This window comes from Truncatella angustata (genome assembly GCF_020726525.1).
Source record: "Truncatella angustata strain MPI-SDFR-AT-0073 chromosome Unknown BKA67scaffold_11, whole genome shotgun sequence".
Lineage (NCBI taxonomy): Eukaryota > Fungi > Ascomycota > Sordariomycetes > Amphisphaeriales > Sporocadaceae > Truncatella > Truncatella angustata.
In genome coordinates this window covers 1,450,670-1,464,448 of record NW_025763391.1, presented here as the reverse complement: position 1 = coordinate 1,464,448, position 13,779 = coordinate 1,450,670, and the positions used below count along the sequence as shown (strand labels likewise).

At 49.7% G+C, this 13,779-nt stretch overlaps 6 protein-coding genes across 6 annotated transcripts; 1 reads left to right on the top strand and 5 right to left on the bottom strand.

Annotated features, from left to right (window-relative positions):
- Positions 1-2,252: 2,252 nt before the first annotated feature.
- Positions 2,253-3,125, bottom strand: BKA67DRAFT_664736 (uncharacterized protein; the record flags this gene model as incomplete). Its single annotated transcript, XM_046108433.1, has 4 exons — positions 2,253-2,555; positions 2,625-2,762; positions 2,833-3,021; positions 3,090-3,125. 4 exons carry the CDS (start codon positions 3,123-3,125, stop codon positions 2,253-2,255), a joined length of 666 nt encoding a protein of 221 aa, XP_045952234.1.
- A 4,113-nt stretch (positions 3,126-7,238) lies between these two features.
- BKA67DRAFT_586320 (uncharacterized protein) lies at positions 7,239-7,665 on the bottom strand. The gene is made up of 2 exons (XM_046104247.1): positions 7,445-7,665; positions 7,239-7,388 (listed from the first exon to the last, which is right to left on the bottom strand). Exons 1-2 carry the CDS (start codon positions 7,559-7,561, stop codon positions 7,329-7,331), a joined length of 177 nt encoding a protein of 58 aa, XP_045952233.1. The 5' UTR covers positions 7,562-7,665; the 3' UTR covers positions 7,239-7,328.
- BKA67DRAFT_664735 (uncharacterized protein) lies at positions 7,563-8,197 on the bottom strand (the record flags this gene model as incomplete). The annotated part of the gene is made up of 2 exons (XM_046108432.1): positions 7,563-7,806; positions 7,881-8,197. The coding sequence occupies 2 exons, from the start codon at positions 8,195-8,197 to the stop codon at positions 7,563-7,565; spliced, it is 561 nt and encodes a 186-aa protein (XP_045952232.1).
- Positions 8,198-9,366: 1,169 nt separating this feature from the next.
- On the top strand, positions 9,367-9,696 carry BKA67DRAFT_586311 (uncharacterized protein; the record flags this gene model as incomplete). Its single annotated transcript, XM_046104246.1, has 1 exon — positions 9,367-9,696. A coding segment is annotated over one exon (330 nt), but the record flags the coding sequence as incomplete, so codon positions are not given.
- A 153-nt stretch (positions 9,697-9,849) lies between these two features.
- On the bottom strand, positions 9,850-10,395 carry BKA67DRAFT_123551 (uncharacterized protein). Its single transcript, XM_046094954.1, has 3 exons — positions 10,376-10,395; positions 10,153-10,323; positions 9,850-10,086 (listed from the first exon to the last, which is right to left on the bottom strand). The coding sequence occupies exons 2-3, from the start codon at positions 10,234-10,236 to the stop codon at positions 9,937-9,939; spliced, it is 234 nt and encodes a 77-aa protein (XP_045952230.1). The 5' UTR covers positions 10,237-10,323; positions 10,376-10,395; the 3' UTR covers positions 9,850-9,936.
- On the bottom strand, positions 10,068-13,337 carry BKA67DRAFT_123488 (heterokaryon incompatibility protein-domain-containing protein). The gene is made up of 3 exons (XM_046094953.1): positions 10,376-13,337; positions 10,153-10,311; positions 10,068-10,086 (listed from the first exon to the last, which is right to left on the bottom strand). The coding sequence occupies exon 1, from the start codon at positions 13,083-13,085 to the stop codon at positions 10,503-10,505; it is 2,583 nt and encodes an 860-aa protein (XP_045952229.1). The 5' UTR covers positions 13,086-13,337; the 3' UTR covers positions 10,068-10,086; positions 10,153-10,311; positions 10,376-10,502.
- Between the last annotated feature and the right edge of the window lie 442 nt (positions 13,338-13,779).

Genomic DNA, 13,779 nt, shown 5'->3' with positions numbered 1-13,779 from the left:
GGTACCCGCAGATGAACGAAGCATTTTGCGTGATATAGCCGTTGTTGAACCAGTGATAGCCGACGCGCTTGCCGTCAGGCACTGTCCTCGTCGGTTGCTGTACTATCTGATACAACTTTGTGTATCTTTCATCGTTGTGCTACTCCAATCTCAACAATAACAACGTTGCCGGATGTCATATTCCTCAGACGAATGTTTTGCAGCTTATGCGCAGAAACAACTGAAGGTCTCTATATCCAAGTATGATTCACCATCTTTCAGGCCCGGACGGCAATGCTCTTACTCAAATCCATTTAGAGTCCAAGACCCCTAAGCGACAAGGGCGGACCAGAAAATGTGTGGGGCGCCAAGGAGTCTTAGCAAGCGACTCTTTGCGCTCCTGGTCGGCGAAGAAAGGCAGAGAAATAGTAAATACTTTAGTACACAGGCTAGAAGGAGAAATCTTGCAAAAGGTAAAGAGAAGGAGTCACTGATGGCTATGAGGCATGGATATAGGAAACTGTCATAAAATAATAGTATACGAGAACATTCGAATTATGACGTCCTGTGTGGACGGGGAGAATGTATAGAAACGGGGTTGGCATAAATAAGCGCTGGCGATATATAAGTACTAGGCTATCATGATGCTGGGAGTATCAATCTTGGTGGTTTAGCTCATTAATTTTTGATCATAGGTCTCACTGGCTGCGGTTTACCATACGTCATGCACGAGAAGACCCTGGCAAGGATGGGAGATACTTCACATCAAGGCTATCGTATTTTTAATGGTGATGTAGGTACTTACTGCTGAGATGGTGATGTATCCGTCTCTATCCAGGTTATAAAGATCATCTATTTTCTAGTATGTACATACACTGCATAGGCTCCCTCGCTGGTCTCGGCCGACCTGCCCTACCGCTGCCGTTTCTTGAGGGCTGTGGCCCGTCTGACATGGAACAGCGTGGTCCACTGGGCATCAAAGTCCACATCACTATCCACTGTAAGTATCTTGGCAACCTTTTCTACTAGTAGTGCCTTCTATGGTTCTGCACGGACTGGGTTTGGTCGAACTGGATAATGGCAGACCGCACGACGAGCATGCATGCGACGAGTATGCGGTATTGAAGCTAAATGCTGGTCGGATTGCTTGGCACCTTTTTCTACTCATGCTGCACAGTCATCAAAGAGGAGTCGGAAGCATTCTCTGTTTGTTTGTTTGTATTTAACGTGGGGACCGTGCCTTACCAAGGCAAACCACGCCTCCCAGAGCCAGGGTTTTGGAGGTGTTAGTGTAACTAAGTAATTCAGGTTAGGGGAATTAGTAAATACTAGCGTCTCTTAGGTGCCTTAGCGGAAAGATCTATCTCGCTTATCTGTGCTAACTAACTGCCCAAAATAACTAACACCAAGCAATGATCGTGGTTTTCCGACCTAAACATACCAGATGCACCAAGTACACGCACAAGTCAATTTCCGAGTCGTTCAATGGAATTGATGTACATTCACCAAGCGTTTCAGGTTGATGTAATGGCTTACTCATACATCAATTACATTTGCTGGATCAGATGCTGTAGTGATTTCGAGCCTTGGAGCAACATACTGATACAAGTATGGTTGGCCAATATTTGACTTCCGGGATGACGTACGGCCCGAGGAAGAAATCAGATACTTATTCTGGATACACCAGATGTGAAAGAGTGCAACTGCAAGCACCAGCTTACTTGGAAGCCCATCTTTTGAGAACTACACGATATTGATGATCGGGGTAAGTAGATCGAGCACCGGTTTGCAGTCGGCTCACAGGTTGGGTGCAGAGCTTACTTGTGAATAACTAGAATATTGTGATAGACGCCGTTTGTACATACGAACAGGATAGCTGGATGAAAAATGGCTACACTAATTTTGGTGTAGACTAAAGTATGCGGCCGGTTCTGTCTTCGCCAGCCTGGACGGCAGCACATGCCACTACTGGTACCCGCCGACTCAATGGTCTCAGATGATCAATGTTGATACTGGTTCTACCTACTTCATTTCGATTTGGACATTCCTAGCGAGTGTTCCATATTCCAGTAAGACCGGTAGTAGCATTGTCGATCTTATTACGGAGGCTCCAGGGAGAGTGCCAGGAAGTGGCGCTGTAGTTTTGAGTGTCGCAAATTCTTCCATCACGCCTGACTTGGTTCAGTCCACCAAGATGCGTGATCTAGATGCTCACTTTGTCCGGAACGTCTGCGGCAGCACGGATGATAGCGCAACAGTCAGCTACCAGTTCGCTATATCCACAGGCTACGGCACAAGATCTGTGCGTCTTTCGGCGACTTAAGCTTGGTGCCGCCGATAGCTGATCGGATCATTAATTCGGCCATCGCGAGTGCGCGTCCATGTCGAAGCGGTTCGAACACGTCTTCCGTCTCCTTGCCCAGATCATATGCATCCAGTCCCGCGCTCTCGCTGTCCGGAAGACAGACCAGTACATCCCCTAGCCGGATGTCGCGCGCCGGCCTTCGCGACAGGTCAGGCAGCCCAAACCAGAGATTAGGGAAGCGCAGCCACCGATCCTGTCCCGTACTCTTGGCCTGCCGGTAGCGTCGCTACGATGATGCTGTGCCCGCACATGCTCCCTGCGTGGAACACATAGTCGTCACCTCGGCCCATGGCGAACCGCCGGGATGTCGCTCGTCTAGCATGTGGAGGGCCGCTTGGGCTTCGATCTCGACAGAGGCAATGCAAGCCACCGTGCAGGCTTTCGGGTCGAGGGTGCCTGTCCGTCTCTTGTAGTCTTTCTGTGTTGCGCTCAATTCGCGATCAGGAGTCGTCTCGTATGCGATGGCTCTGAGTGAATAATACTAATACTGGCTTCGGTGGGTCGCGTCGTTCAATCGGGCAGTTCATGTCCTTGTCCTTGTCCTTGTCCTTATCCTTGTCGTCGTCCTCGTCTAGGACACGTCGGGAGCCTCGTGCGGCTGAAGGCGGCGAGTCACCGGTCGCACAGCCCCGCATCAGAAGACTGCGACCTGCAGGCTCCGACGTCCAGTCGTCATCCTATATGCATCACAGGAGGCTACAGACGATTGATAACAAGGCGATAGAGAATAAAATCGAAAAGATACCGGCTCCGAGAATGTCAAGAAAGTCGGCGGCGTCATAGTTGCAAGTACTTCTTTGACTCCGCGATACCATGACCGCCTCTGTTTTTTGTTGTTCCACCGCACAAACAGTATCATTCGTCGTCTTAGTCATTGAACACCATCACAGAACTCTTGGCTACCTAGTCGATCTTCTGACCCATTACGATAAAGTTGTATTCCTCCTCTCAATCTGGCCGACTATGTGGCATGACGTGAGGGGCTTGTAGATGACGAAAACCAAGATGTAATCGGCCATCATGAGTCCGAGAATGCACGATTGTTCTATGCCCCGTCCATCAATGCCCTAATGACCTACTGTTATTTCCAAGTATATCCCTATTGCCTACACGAAACCCTGTGGCTGAAACTGGCGCGCGTCTGCCAGGTTCGACATTGTATGTGATATGTGGAGGGATGATATGGCTTCTTGTAATTTCACAGCCTCGTTCCCGAATCTGCTTCCTTCGTCAATATGTTGGATCGTGGTCGCCGTTGAGGGCTTTACACCTCTTGTCCCTTACTGATCCTAATAGAGCGTATGCATGTCAGAGAAAGTTGCTCGCCATATATACAGTACACAGCCCAAACACTTACATACGTCTCAATCTGCAATACGGGAGTCAGTGACTAGTTCATGTCATCGAGTCTTCCGGGGAGCATTTACTCTTGTACTTGTTGCATCCTGGAGGGTGAGCTAGACGTTAGCTGGAAGCTGTTGAATGGAACAGGGCGGACTTACAGGTACTCGGTTCTGATAAAGTAGGGCAGGTCAGTCATGGGTGTACCTTCTGCTGATCCGAGGTGGTGACTCACCTTCCAGTAGATCATCCACCCGCGTTGCACAGTAACTGAGTTCTATCTGAAAATTGTTTCTCTGCCGCCGCCGGTTTCGTCGTTGCGACTCGGCCAAAGTCAGTGACCAGCTGCCGCTTGTCACACGTCGACGATCGGAGTGTAAACTCACCAAAGTACCCTTTCGGTTCCCAGTCCAATCTTCAAGTGGTCGTGTCCGCGGTGACAGTGTGTAATCCATTTCTACCATATGCGGAATTGACATGGTGAACCCTATGGGGAGGGCGGTCCGCTTTGCCCGCGGTAGCGAATGCTTTCTGGTGAATTGTTTTGTATGTATCACGAGACCGACATACGAGTAGCCTCTGGGATGTGGCCTCGGGAATATAGACTGGTAGAAAGAGACGGATGTGTGCAAGAGTGGATAAGAAGATGGAAGCGATTAGAAGGTATTGTAAAGAAGAGGAGAAGTAAGAAAGTAAGAAAGCGAGCAGAGAAGGAAGGTAAAAGAAATAATAACGGGAAGAGGGGAAGAATAAGGAGAAAGCGGGACAAAATGGAAAGCAGAGGAGTCGGAAAGTAGCGATACAAGAAACAAAGAAGCATTTGATTGTGGAGACTTGAATTCGGAAAACACTTTGTAGAGTAAGGTACAGTACAGATATGTTCAGAAATGGCTTCTTCTTTTCGTCTCTCTCTTCTCTTCTCTTTAAGCACAGAAGATCCAATTTTCGCTCCCACCTGGAAATCTACCAAGAGTACTCTTTCGGACTATGCCAGTTCCGAACTCAGGATCATGAGATGTACTGTAACCAAGCTCTTCTGGAGTAATTTATGATCTAAGTATCACATAATGAGTCTATATCATCAAAAGTGGATGATAAGCGCTGCAAGTATGCTTTTACGCCGGAAAAGATATGTCCTCAGTTATTACGGGACTCTAGAGGTTCGAAACTATACTTCTAGGTGAGAGCCACAAGTGGACTGTCTCTGCATAAAGAGAAATAGAAGAGAGACAAAGAGAGGAAACCAATTTACCAAGTCTATAGCTAAAATTATGCATGTTCAGATGTGGTCCAAGTCCACCACAATAAAATTGTATCTCCATACGAACCGACGCCGGAAGTAGTGCTAATGGCCATGCAACTCCACCATGATCACGTGGGACCATCCTGCCTGAACAAGTATTTAAATCTTTCTTCTGCTTCGACTTTTCACTCCCTTTCTTTCCTTTCTTCTTTACACTCTTCACCGAGCTGTCTGCACCCTGCTGTTGGCGGTCTAACTGTACCCTTCTAGTGGCGGTCCTGCACCCTTCTAGTGGCGGTCTTTCTGTACCCTGCTATGTGGCGGTCCTGCACCCTGTTGTTGGCGGTCTAACTGTACCCTGATATGTGGCGGTCCTGTTCCCTGTGTTGGCGGTCTATCTGTACCCTAGCACATTACCTCGTTGATGTGGAATCCAACGAGTGACCCTTCGGGGTGTCCTGCCGATGTGGAATCCGGCAGGGGTCGCAGATGTGGAACCCTGTGAACCGGTCAGCGAAGACGGCCTCTGCAACCTGTCCGTGGTGCTGGCTACGAACCTGTTTGTCTTGCCAGACTATCTACCCATAGTCTTGACAGCATGAACAGAGCCAATGCAGAGACGCACTAGATAGTCAAATTAGTGAATACAAAAGACATGTCTGTTTATACAGAGATCTCAATCCCAAGATTATACATACCGTATTTTGTATCGTTGTTGCGTAGGACTGCTTGCTGCACATGCCCACTTCGTAAAGTCTCTGTGTTTGTGACAAGAATTGTTCGTGCTAGTCACTGATCACGCCTGCTCCTCAATGTGCTTTCATTCCATCCGGAAGCGCTACAATAATGTGGCAATATGAGTCAAGGGAATAAAGGGAAGCCGTACAGAACTTCTTGGCGCAGTCCCAGAATTTGGCTGCGAACCAAATTCATACTCGGCGTACAGCTGATGGATACTTCCGGCCAATGGATACTACCGGCCAATGGCACACCAACATCCGTGCTGGTGTGGCATCACCAATACAATACTCGTCCGATGAGAACTGGTGACTGTATGGTGAAGAGGACCAAAAATGGCATCTGAGGTCGGCCTTTGGACATGCCAGAGACAAGGGTGAGAATCGTGCCCAGTCATGACATGAAAACCGAGGGGTTGCGCGCCGTTATTGTAGACTCGTCCGATCAGTTGTAATACGCTTCTTCTCGTCCGCTCACATACGGATTGTTGTTCCTAGTATCCAAGAAAAATGGTGACTGTACGCGACTCCGAGCACTGACGTGACCGATAGTGATCGGCACTATACCTGAATAGGACGAGCCGAAAATGTCGCGACAAGCCTCACGCGGCATAAGAATGGCAGTTGTAATAAATAACATCTGCTCAGAACGAAGCTCGAAACGGGCATGGAAATGCAGCGGCTTTCGTCCGCCAACCATATAAGCTTCAGATCTGATGCAGATGAACGGCACTTTCGAATGTCGGTACTCTGTATGACCCTCCCAGAAAGCGCATTTGGGCCACCATTAATTAGGTCATACTTGAGGTCATATACAGTACACGCCCATTATCGGTCCATGCCGTCGACCCCCCAAGAATGAGCACATCGGAGAACCATTGCATACTGTATATCATCTGTTGAACAATGTCCCGTGGCTCGTTTTGGATGCGTTCATTCTGATCCATTGTGTAATGGAAGCAGAAAGCTCCGTATTGGTGCAATAGCGGGCAGCACCGGAGGAGGGTCGAGGACACGATTGGGAGAGGGACGAAATCGGCTTACTCTAGCTGTCTCCACAATCTGACGGGAATTTGAGCACTTAAATGAACCAATCATGGCATGAGTTAGTTGGTGGCCCAGTGTTGTTCCCCAGTGCTGTGGATGCCAGGGGTTTACTTCGGACTCCCGAGGCGATGTGACAACTGCTAATCTGGGCGTTTGCCGTGGATTCGTGCGCTCCTACATGCCAAGAACACTAGCCGTCTATCGGGGTGGCATTGAAGTGATGCACAATGATAGGCTTTACCGATTTCTTTGTCTGTGTATTGACCATGATCAAGGCGAAAGGATGCGAAGGTGCGAAAGTGCGAAAGAGCGAAATAGCGAAGGAATGCGAAGGAGCGAAAGACGGATGGTGCGACAGTGCGAACCTACTCGTCTCGGCATAATTATCGGTCGGGACTGAGTAGGGCCAATACCCAAACAACGAGACTAAATCATACAACGCTTTTCCCGTGACAGGGAGCGAGAAACGGGCTGCTTAGCTATTCAGGCCCATAACAACTCAAGGGGAGCGAATGTCAACCTTTACAGATGACTGGACGAATGGAGGCTAACGGAATCAGTTGTGACACTGAAAGAATTTGTCGGGTGGTTGGGGGATTGGAAACGAAACATGGTTCTAAAGGGTCTTTGTTTCTGTGCCAGGATGCAAAATGATAAGGTGGACCGAAAGTTGGTGCTGTAGTTATCTAAGGTTAGTTTGAGGACGATTGTCAATATTGGTCTTTTCCCTACCAAAAGATGGCAGGTCCAAGAAGAGTGCAGGTGTAGTGGGGTAATGAGCAATCCGCTAGCTTGTGGATCCAGGATGAGGTGACCCACTGGGAAGGAATATAAAAGGAAGTGCCTCATCTCAGCTCGTCTTCTTCTCTTTCTTTCCTTCTTCACGCTTGTCGTCCACCTGGTAAGAAGCTGAGAGCCTATAGGTGTCTGATCCCTGATAGACCGATGTCCAGCCCGGCAGGTGACCTACTCCTGATAGACCGATGTCCAGACCGGCAGGAAAGAGCTTCATCCCTGATAGACCGATGTCCAGCCCGGCAGGTGATCCATCCCTGATAGACCGATGTCCAGACCGGCAGGAAAGAGCTTCATCCCTGATAGACCGATGTCCAGCCCGGCAGGTGATCCATCCCTGATAGACCGACGTCCAGCCCGGCAGGTGACCTACTCCTGATAGACCGACGTCCAGCCCGGCAGGAGTCCCGTCGAGCTTGCACCCTCAAATGGCCGAGGAGACCCTGTCATCCAGCTGGTCTGACTGACTTCCTCACTCTCTCTCTGTCTTTTGTTCTTTCGGATCCCGGGATGGCGCAGCGACACGAGTCTGACGATTGCGAGGCGTGGCTTGTTATCGTTTGCGCCTTCCCGCCCGAACATAACCCAAGCAGAGGGCGTGCTGTCGAGTCGTCCTGACTTCTTGGAGACATGTTGTCTTCCGCTTGAATGTGGCGTGCGTGAGTCTCGACGGGGGTCGCAGATGTCCATCCCTGCGTACCGGCCAGCGAAGACGGCCTCTGCAACCTGTCCGTGGTGCTGGCTACGAACCTGTTCGTCTTGACTGAGATCTTCGGTCAAGACTGAGCAGAGCCAATGCAGAGACGCAATGTATGGAGGGAAGAGCGGATAGGCCAGCTAAAGACGAGCTAGAGACGAGCAGGGACGAGCTTGAAACGAGCTGGACATGTAGATTGATTATCTTTGAATTCGATGACTTTGACCTTGTAATCGTGCTTGAAACTGTCAACTTGTTGTGTAGTTGCTGCTCTTGCCGTTTCGTTAGCTTGCAGTCTGCCACCACTCAATTGCATGTCGCGTAATGTCCTACGAAGGCGTCATCCCAAAACGGTACAGGCGAGTCTCACCTGGTGGTAGATCCTGGTGATAGATCTGCTGTGAATACGAAGTGGACTGACCGAAACCAATACAATACAACACAACACAGGACAAGTCGTTCTGGTGGGGAACGAAGGACACTTGACCAGAGCGCGGTCCGCGTCACGATGACTGGGCTCTTGCAAACTACTGCAAGTTAGCGACCTTGTCATGCAGGTACATGCAACGCTATGCAAGAAAACCCGCATTAGGCATGGTCGGCTTAGGACAGTTTGTCAAAAACTCCCCTTTTTGGTCGTGCACTGAATTGACCTTCAAACGTAGTGCTCGCGTGGGGACTGAAAGAGCCACCCACTAGTGCCCTGGTCGGCATTTGGAGGCGGGAACCAAACGAACACCCTTGTCTAAACAAGAGTCCTCATTCGATCTACACTATCGAGGAACAAGACTGGCCCCAAACGCGACAAACACGACAAACACGACTACTACGGTCATTGATCCATTCGCAACCAGTTGTCCACCCTAGATTGTCAATTGTCCAGATAGCATTACGTTACAGGATGACCTGCGTGTGCCAGCACACTTCAATGAGGCTGGCTGTTTCTAGTTGGTGCCAAAAACCCTTTTGGGTTGTGCACTTCAAAGCCTGCTAAGAGCCGCTTGCTGTTCTGGTCGACATCTGGAGCGGGAACCAAACCGAACCCTTGTCCGAACAGGAGCCCAAATTGATCCTAGGACATCCACGCCATCAGAATTGACTACGGTCAGTATTCATCCATTCGCAACCATTTGTGTGTACTCGATTGTCCAGATTGCGCTACATACGTTACAGGATGACGTATGTGTGTCCTTTCATGTGGCTGAGACTGAAGCCGCTTCTGCAAGTCGGTGCCATTCATTCGTTGACAACATGCGCTCACTCACGACAGAGCGAGAAAGAAACAAGACAGGAAATGGCCTCGTGGAGGAAGGCTGCCGATGAGGGTCATGAAACGGGTACGTCCTTTTTCAGCACAATGGACCTCATCGCGGCGGCTTGTTCACTTCGGGACCAGCCAGCTGGGGACTGGTGCTGGTGTCCAGTCCAATCTATGATCAAGCTCTGGGGTCCACTTTTGTCTCGATCACGAACGTGCTGTTTCCGCACCCTCTTGGCTAGATGCAGGATTGATCAACTCACTAAAAGTAGCCCGGCATGGCATGAGTCCTGTTTCTGAGCCTACTTTTCTAGTGCTGTACCACGAGACCACTGTTCAAGGATCCAAACAACAACCACGTCTCTATTGAGCATGTTTCTCGATCAAACTAACAAACAAACAAACAAACAAACAAGCAGCCAAGCAAAAGACAACAAACAATGGTGCGATCATACAGATCGAGAGCAGACTATTTTAGGGGTCCTTTGCAGCTTGGAGAGGAAATCGAATATGGCTATCAAACTCGTCCCATTTGAGAACAAACAATTCTCGCAAATCGGGATCCTTGAGGAGCTTGCAATCAGCCTTGTGACCATTCTCGTTCCAGCCAGCTACTTGGCAGGCCTTATCACACCCATATTAGCATCAAAGTCAACATAATACGAGGAAGATTTTCAATGGCAATCTTACCCTATTGCAATACCAGAAAGACGAGCACTTGCCGCACCGTTGCAGAGAGGCTGCCTTCTTTCCGCACCCGTGACATATTCTCATACCATTAATCTCTCTTGAAAACTGTTGGACCTGGTCGTTCAACGCCAGCAGCTTATCCAATGAAAGTGGAAGTATCTATACGACGTCCTGTTCGGTTAGCGAACATGAACCAAGCTGTAGATTAGGAGTTTTAAAGTACCTTGATCATCTGGGGATCCTCATGGCGGATACCGGGCTCGCAGAACATAAATACGTGGCGCTCTGCGTAGAGAATGGCGACCGTGTACCCCTTTTAAATCTGTCCTGGTGCCAATTCACTGCCTCGGTTATCGGTTATAAAAGTATAGCGGAATTGTCGTACCGTCAACATCCTTGATCTCCATCTGCAGACGGGGTAGCGAAGCGAAATACACAATCTCACCAAAAAAGCACCAATGGCGTCGCGGTCGGTATGTACCAATACTGCTTCTCTCATAAAACTCCGGGTTGACATCGTTCTCGCCCGGGAGGTCAATAAACCTGGGGAAAGTCGTGCGGCTCCGTAGATCTGCCAGCTGTCCGGGATGGTTTGGCTTCTCCCTCTTCCAATGCCAGTCATCGAAGTCGCCCGGTTCAAGTACTTGCGGGGCTTCATTCAATTTCGTTTTCCATTTCGTTGAGATTCCGAATAGCTCATACTTTGAGGGGTCTCGTGCTAGAGCTCCGTGCTTGATAGCTTGCGTGCTGTCACCGCCAAGGGTCATCTTCCAAACAGATGCCGCCTTCTCCGCGAAGACGCGTCCCCTTGCCAAATCGCTATTGGCGAGAACGAGCTGAGCGGCATTGACAAAGGCCTGCGCAAAACCAACGTCCTCTCGTCCTTGCTCGTTACAGAGACGTACCTGTTGATCAAAGTAGCGGAGGGTCCGGAGTGGGGATACCAAAACCCCCTCTGCGCCGAACTGGTCGATGACACCGTCCAAACGGTGGATCTCCTCCAATCTCCTGTCGCTTTCCTGGCTCTGCTCTGGCGGTAAGGCGCAGAGATGGCACAAACATGTAAAGTCGAACTTTTCCTGAAGAGCCTTCTGCCGGGCTTTGCGGTTCTTGAGAGGGCCTAGGTAGGTTATCGTGATCTCTTCGCCTTTGTTGATGTCTCGTAGAGCATGTACTGTGTGTCGTTTGATCATTTCGTTCCAGTTCTTCTGTGCATTATTATCGCAAGCGTGGTTGATGCGACATGCTTCTAGGAAGATTGCCCCTTTATCTCCAACGACTTCGGCAGGTAGGGAGTTTGTTCGAAAAATCCCGAGATACTGATCAGCAACATTTCTGTATGGGTAGATGTTGTGCATAGATAGGAAGTCTCGCCGATGGTTTTCGGTAAGGGCTTCAACTTGCTGGCCGATGGATGTTCGAAGCCGCTCGCCGCTGACCGATTCACTGACTCTAACGACGGCCTCTTCAGAAAGAATTCGCGTGCCCTTGAAGATCTTCTCCCTTGCAACGAGACCTTTCCCTCTCCCTGGCAAATCCTGTAAGGCGTAAATGGAATCAACCTTTGTACTCTGTACCTTTTCGTCTCCTGCTCCCTCCAAGTTCCCACTATTCTCATTTGCAATGAAAATTGCCGCGGTAAACTCAGACGAAAGTTCTGTTTCGTCCCGTTTATAGTCAATCGTGATCTTGCTAGATATAGCTTGAGGCAACAAGCCGAGTAATCCGAATACCTTGTCGTGGGGGAGAGTGCACTGTGCAGATCCTGCCAAGCGACGTAAGTCGTCCACTGCCGTGCCCCTCAGCCCGTCGTCCTTATCAGACAAGACCCCCGACTTCTGCCACTGCCCAATGGAGTTCAGTAGTTGCAGATATGGCGACATTCTGGCCACCGCGTGAGAGTATATGGTGCCGCCGTCCAGAGTTTTGTTGCAAAAGCTATCAGCAAGCGTCAGAACCACCCTAAGGGGCACGCTTGAATCGCCCCAGTCGACTGTCGAACGGATCGGGCTGACGGCTAGTTCCTGAATTATCCACAGGCGAGTCCAGTACGGATTCTGAGCAAGGCGAAAGAGTGCCACAGCAACAAGATCGCGAAAATGCGGGGGTTCAAATTCACCCTCGTCATCTGAGTCGGCCCACCACTCGTTATCAAAGTATAAGACATCCCCTGAGAAGGGGAAGCCCTCTAGCTCGTCATAATTATGATCGGATTCCCATGCCTTCACGTCGATCCCCAGAGCTGCTTCCAATGTTTGCCTGCCGTTGGCCTCCAAAATTGTGTTGCAAAGGCGAAGCTTATCAAACGAAGTCTCGACCCAAGAGTCCAGGCCTGTGCCACTCATTTCATCTTCTCCGAGCCATATCGTCACTGCTAGCGACTGGCTGAAGATTTCTCTTATCCTTAGGACCTGAGCATTGCGCTCGTCGATGTCGTCCTGATTAATGCAAACGGCGTCGATCCAGACCTTGTCCACGAGGGAAGACCGAAGGCAGTCCAAAGCAGCAGCCAGGTTCTCCCCAACGGTAACGGGCTTCCCGTTAATGATGATTGTCTTTGTATCTTCTGGGCTTCCCCACATGTAACTGATTGCCGTGTAGTCGCCCCATGTGAACCTAGCAATAGTGCGGAACAAGTCTAAGGATGTTGACCCTAGTTCAATGTCAAATTGCTCGCACCAGGCATCGTCAACCCGGCTCCATTGCGCAGAGTGTGCGGTACGAAATGTTGTATACTCTGGCTTGAAGTCGTCCAAAGATACGTGCTCAAGTGTGAGGCGCAAGGGACCGAGACCCAGAATGCGATCTCGGCGACTACTCAAGTCATCGGGTGTCGAGGTAGGCTCGAAGGACAAAACTCGAATCTCGTTGCGGGAAGCATCGAGAGGCTTGTACTGAATGCGACGCCAGGGAGAGCCCGAGGCTGGATCCATATCTATTCGTTGATATCGATGAGGGTTGGGAGTGACCTGATAGAAGTAAACATTTCAATTACCATGGAAATAAATTGAGGTTGGGATGATCAAAGACCACGTCGATTCATGGTGTGCCTGCTGTGCGACACCACCGACCCGAGGATTGGCTGCACCATGCGTTGATACCCAACAAGATGTACAGTACTGTTTCCCATTTAATGCCAAACGACGAATAGAGTTGATCGGTTCGGTAAGGCCATTTGCGGCGTCCTTTCGGATGGATAGCTTGGTAATTAAGCTCTACGGACCACATAAAAGCGGTTAGATGCATAGCTACCGAACAAGTACGTTTATTCTTTCGGGCACGTTGGTTTGGTGCCGCACACATTTTTAATTTATGGATTAAACGCCTTCTTTCTCTAATGCCAACTAGGTTGGTAAGGCTTTTTACGTTTGGTGGTAGAAGAGCTCCGCGTTTCTGATGCAATACGGCGGGCATTGCTTTCGGTCTTCTTGATGGTAGTCATGGAAGATGTCGATGAGGAAATGCAGTGCGATCTCCCTGTGTAGTATCGACACCTACTTGGGTAGAAACTAGTGCATCCCCTCCCCTCTCCCCTCCACAAAACAACAACAACAAAGGTGGAGACGTCGATTGCTGGCCAGGAACCTTATTCTGTGCCTTGATGTTGACCCACCTGAGGGACACAAA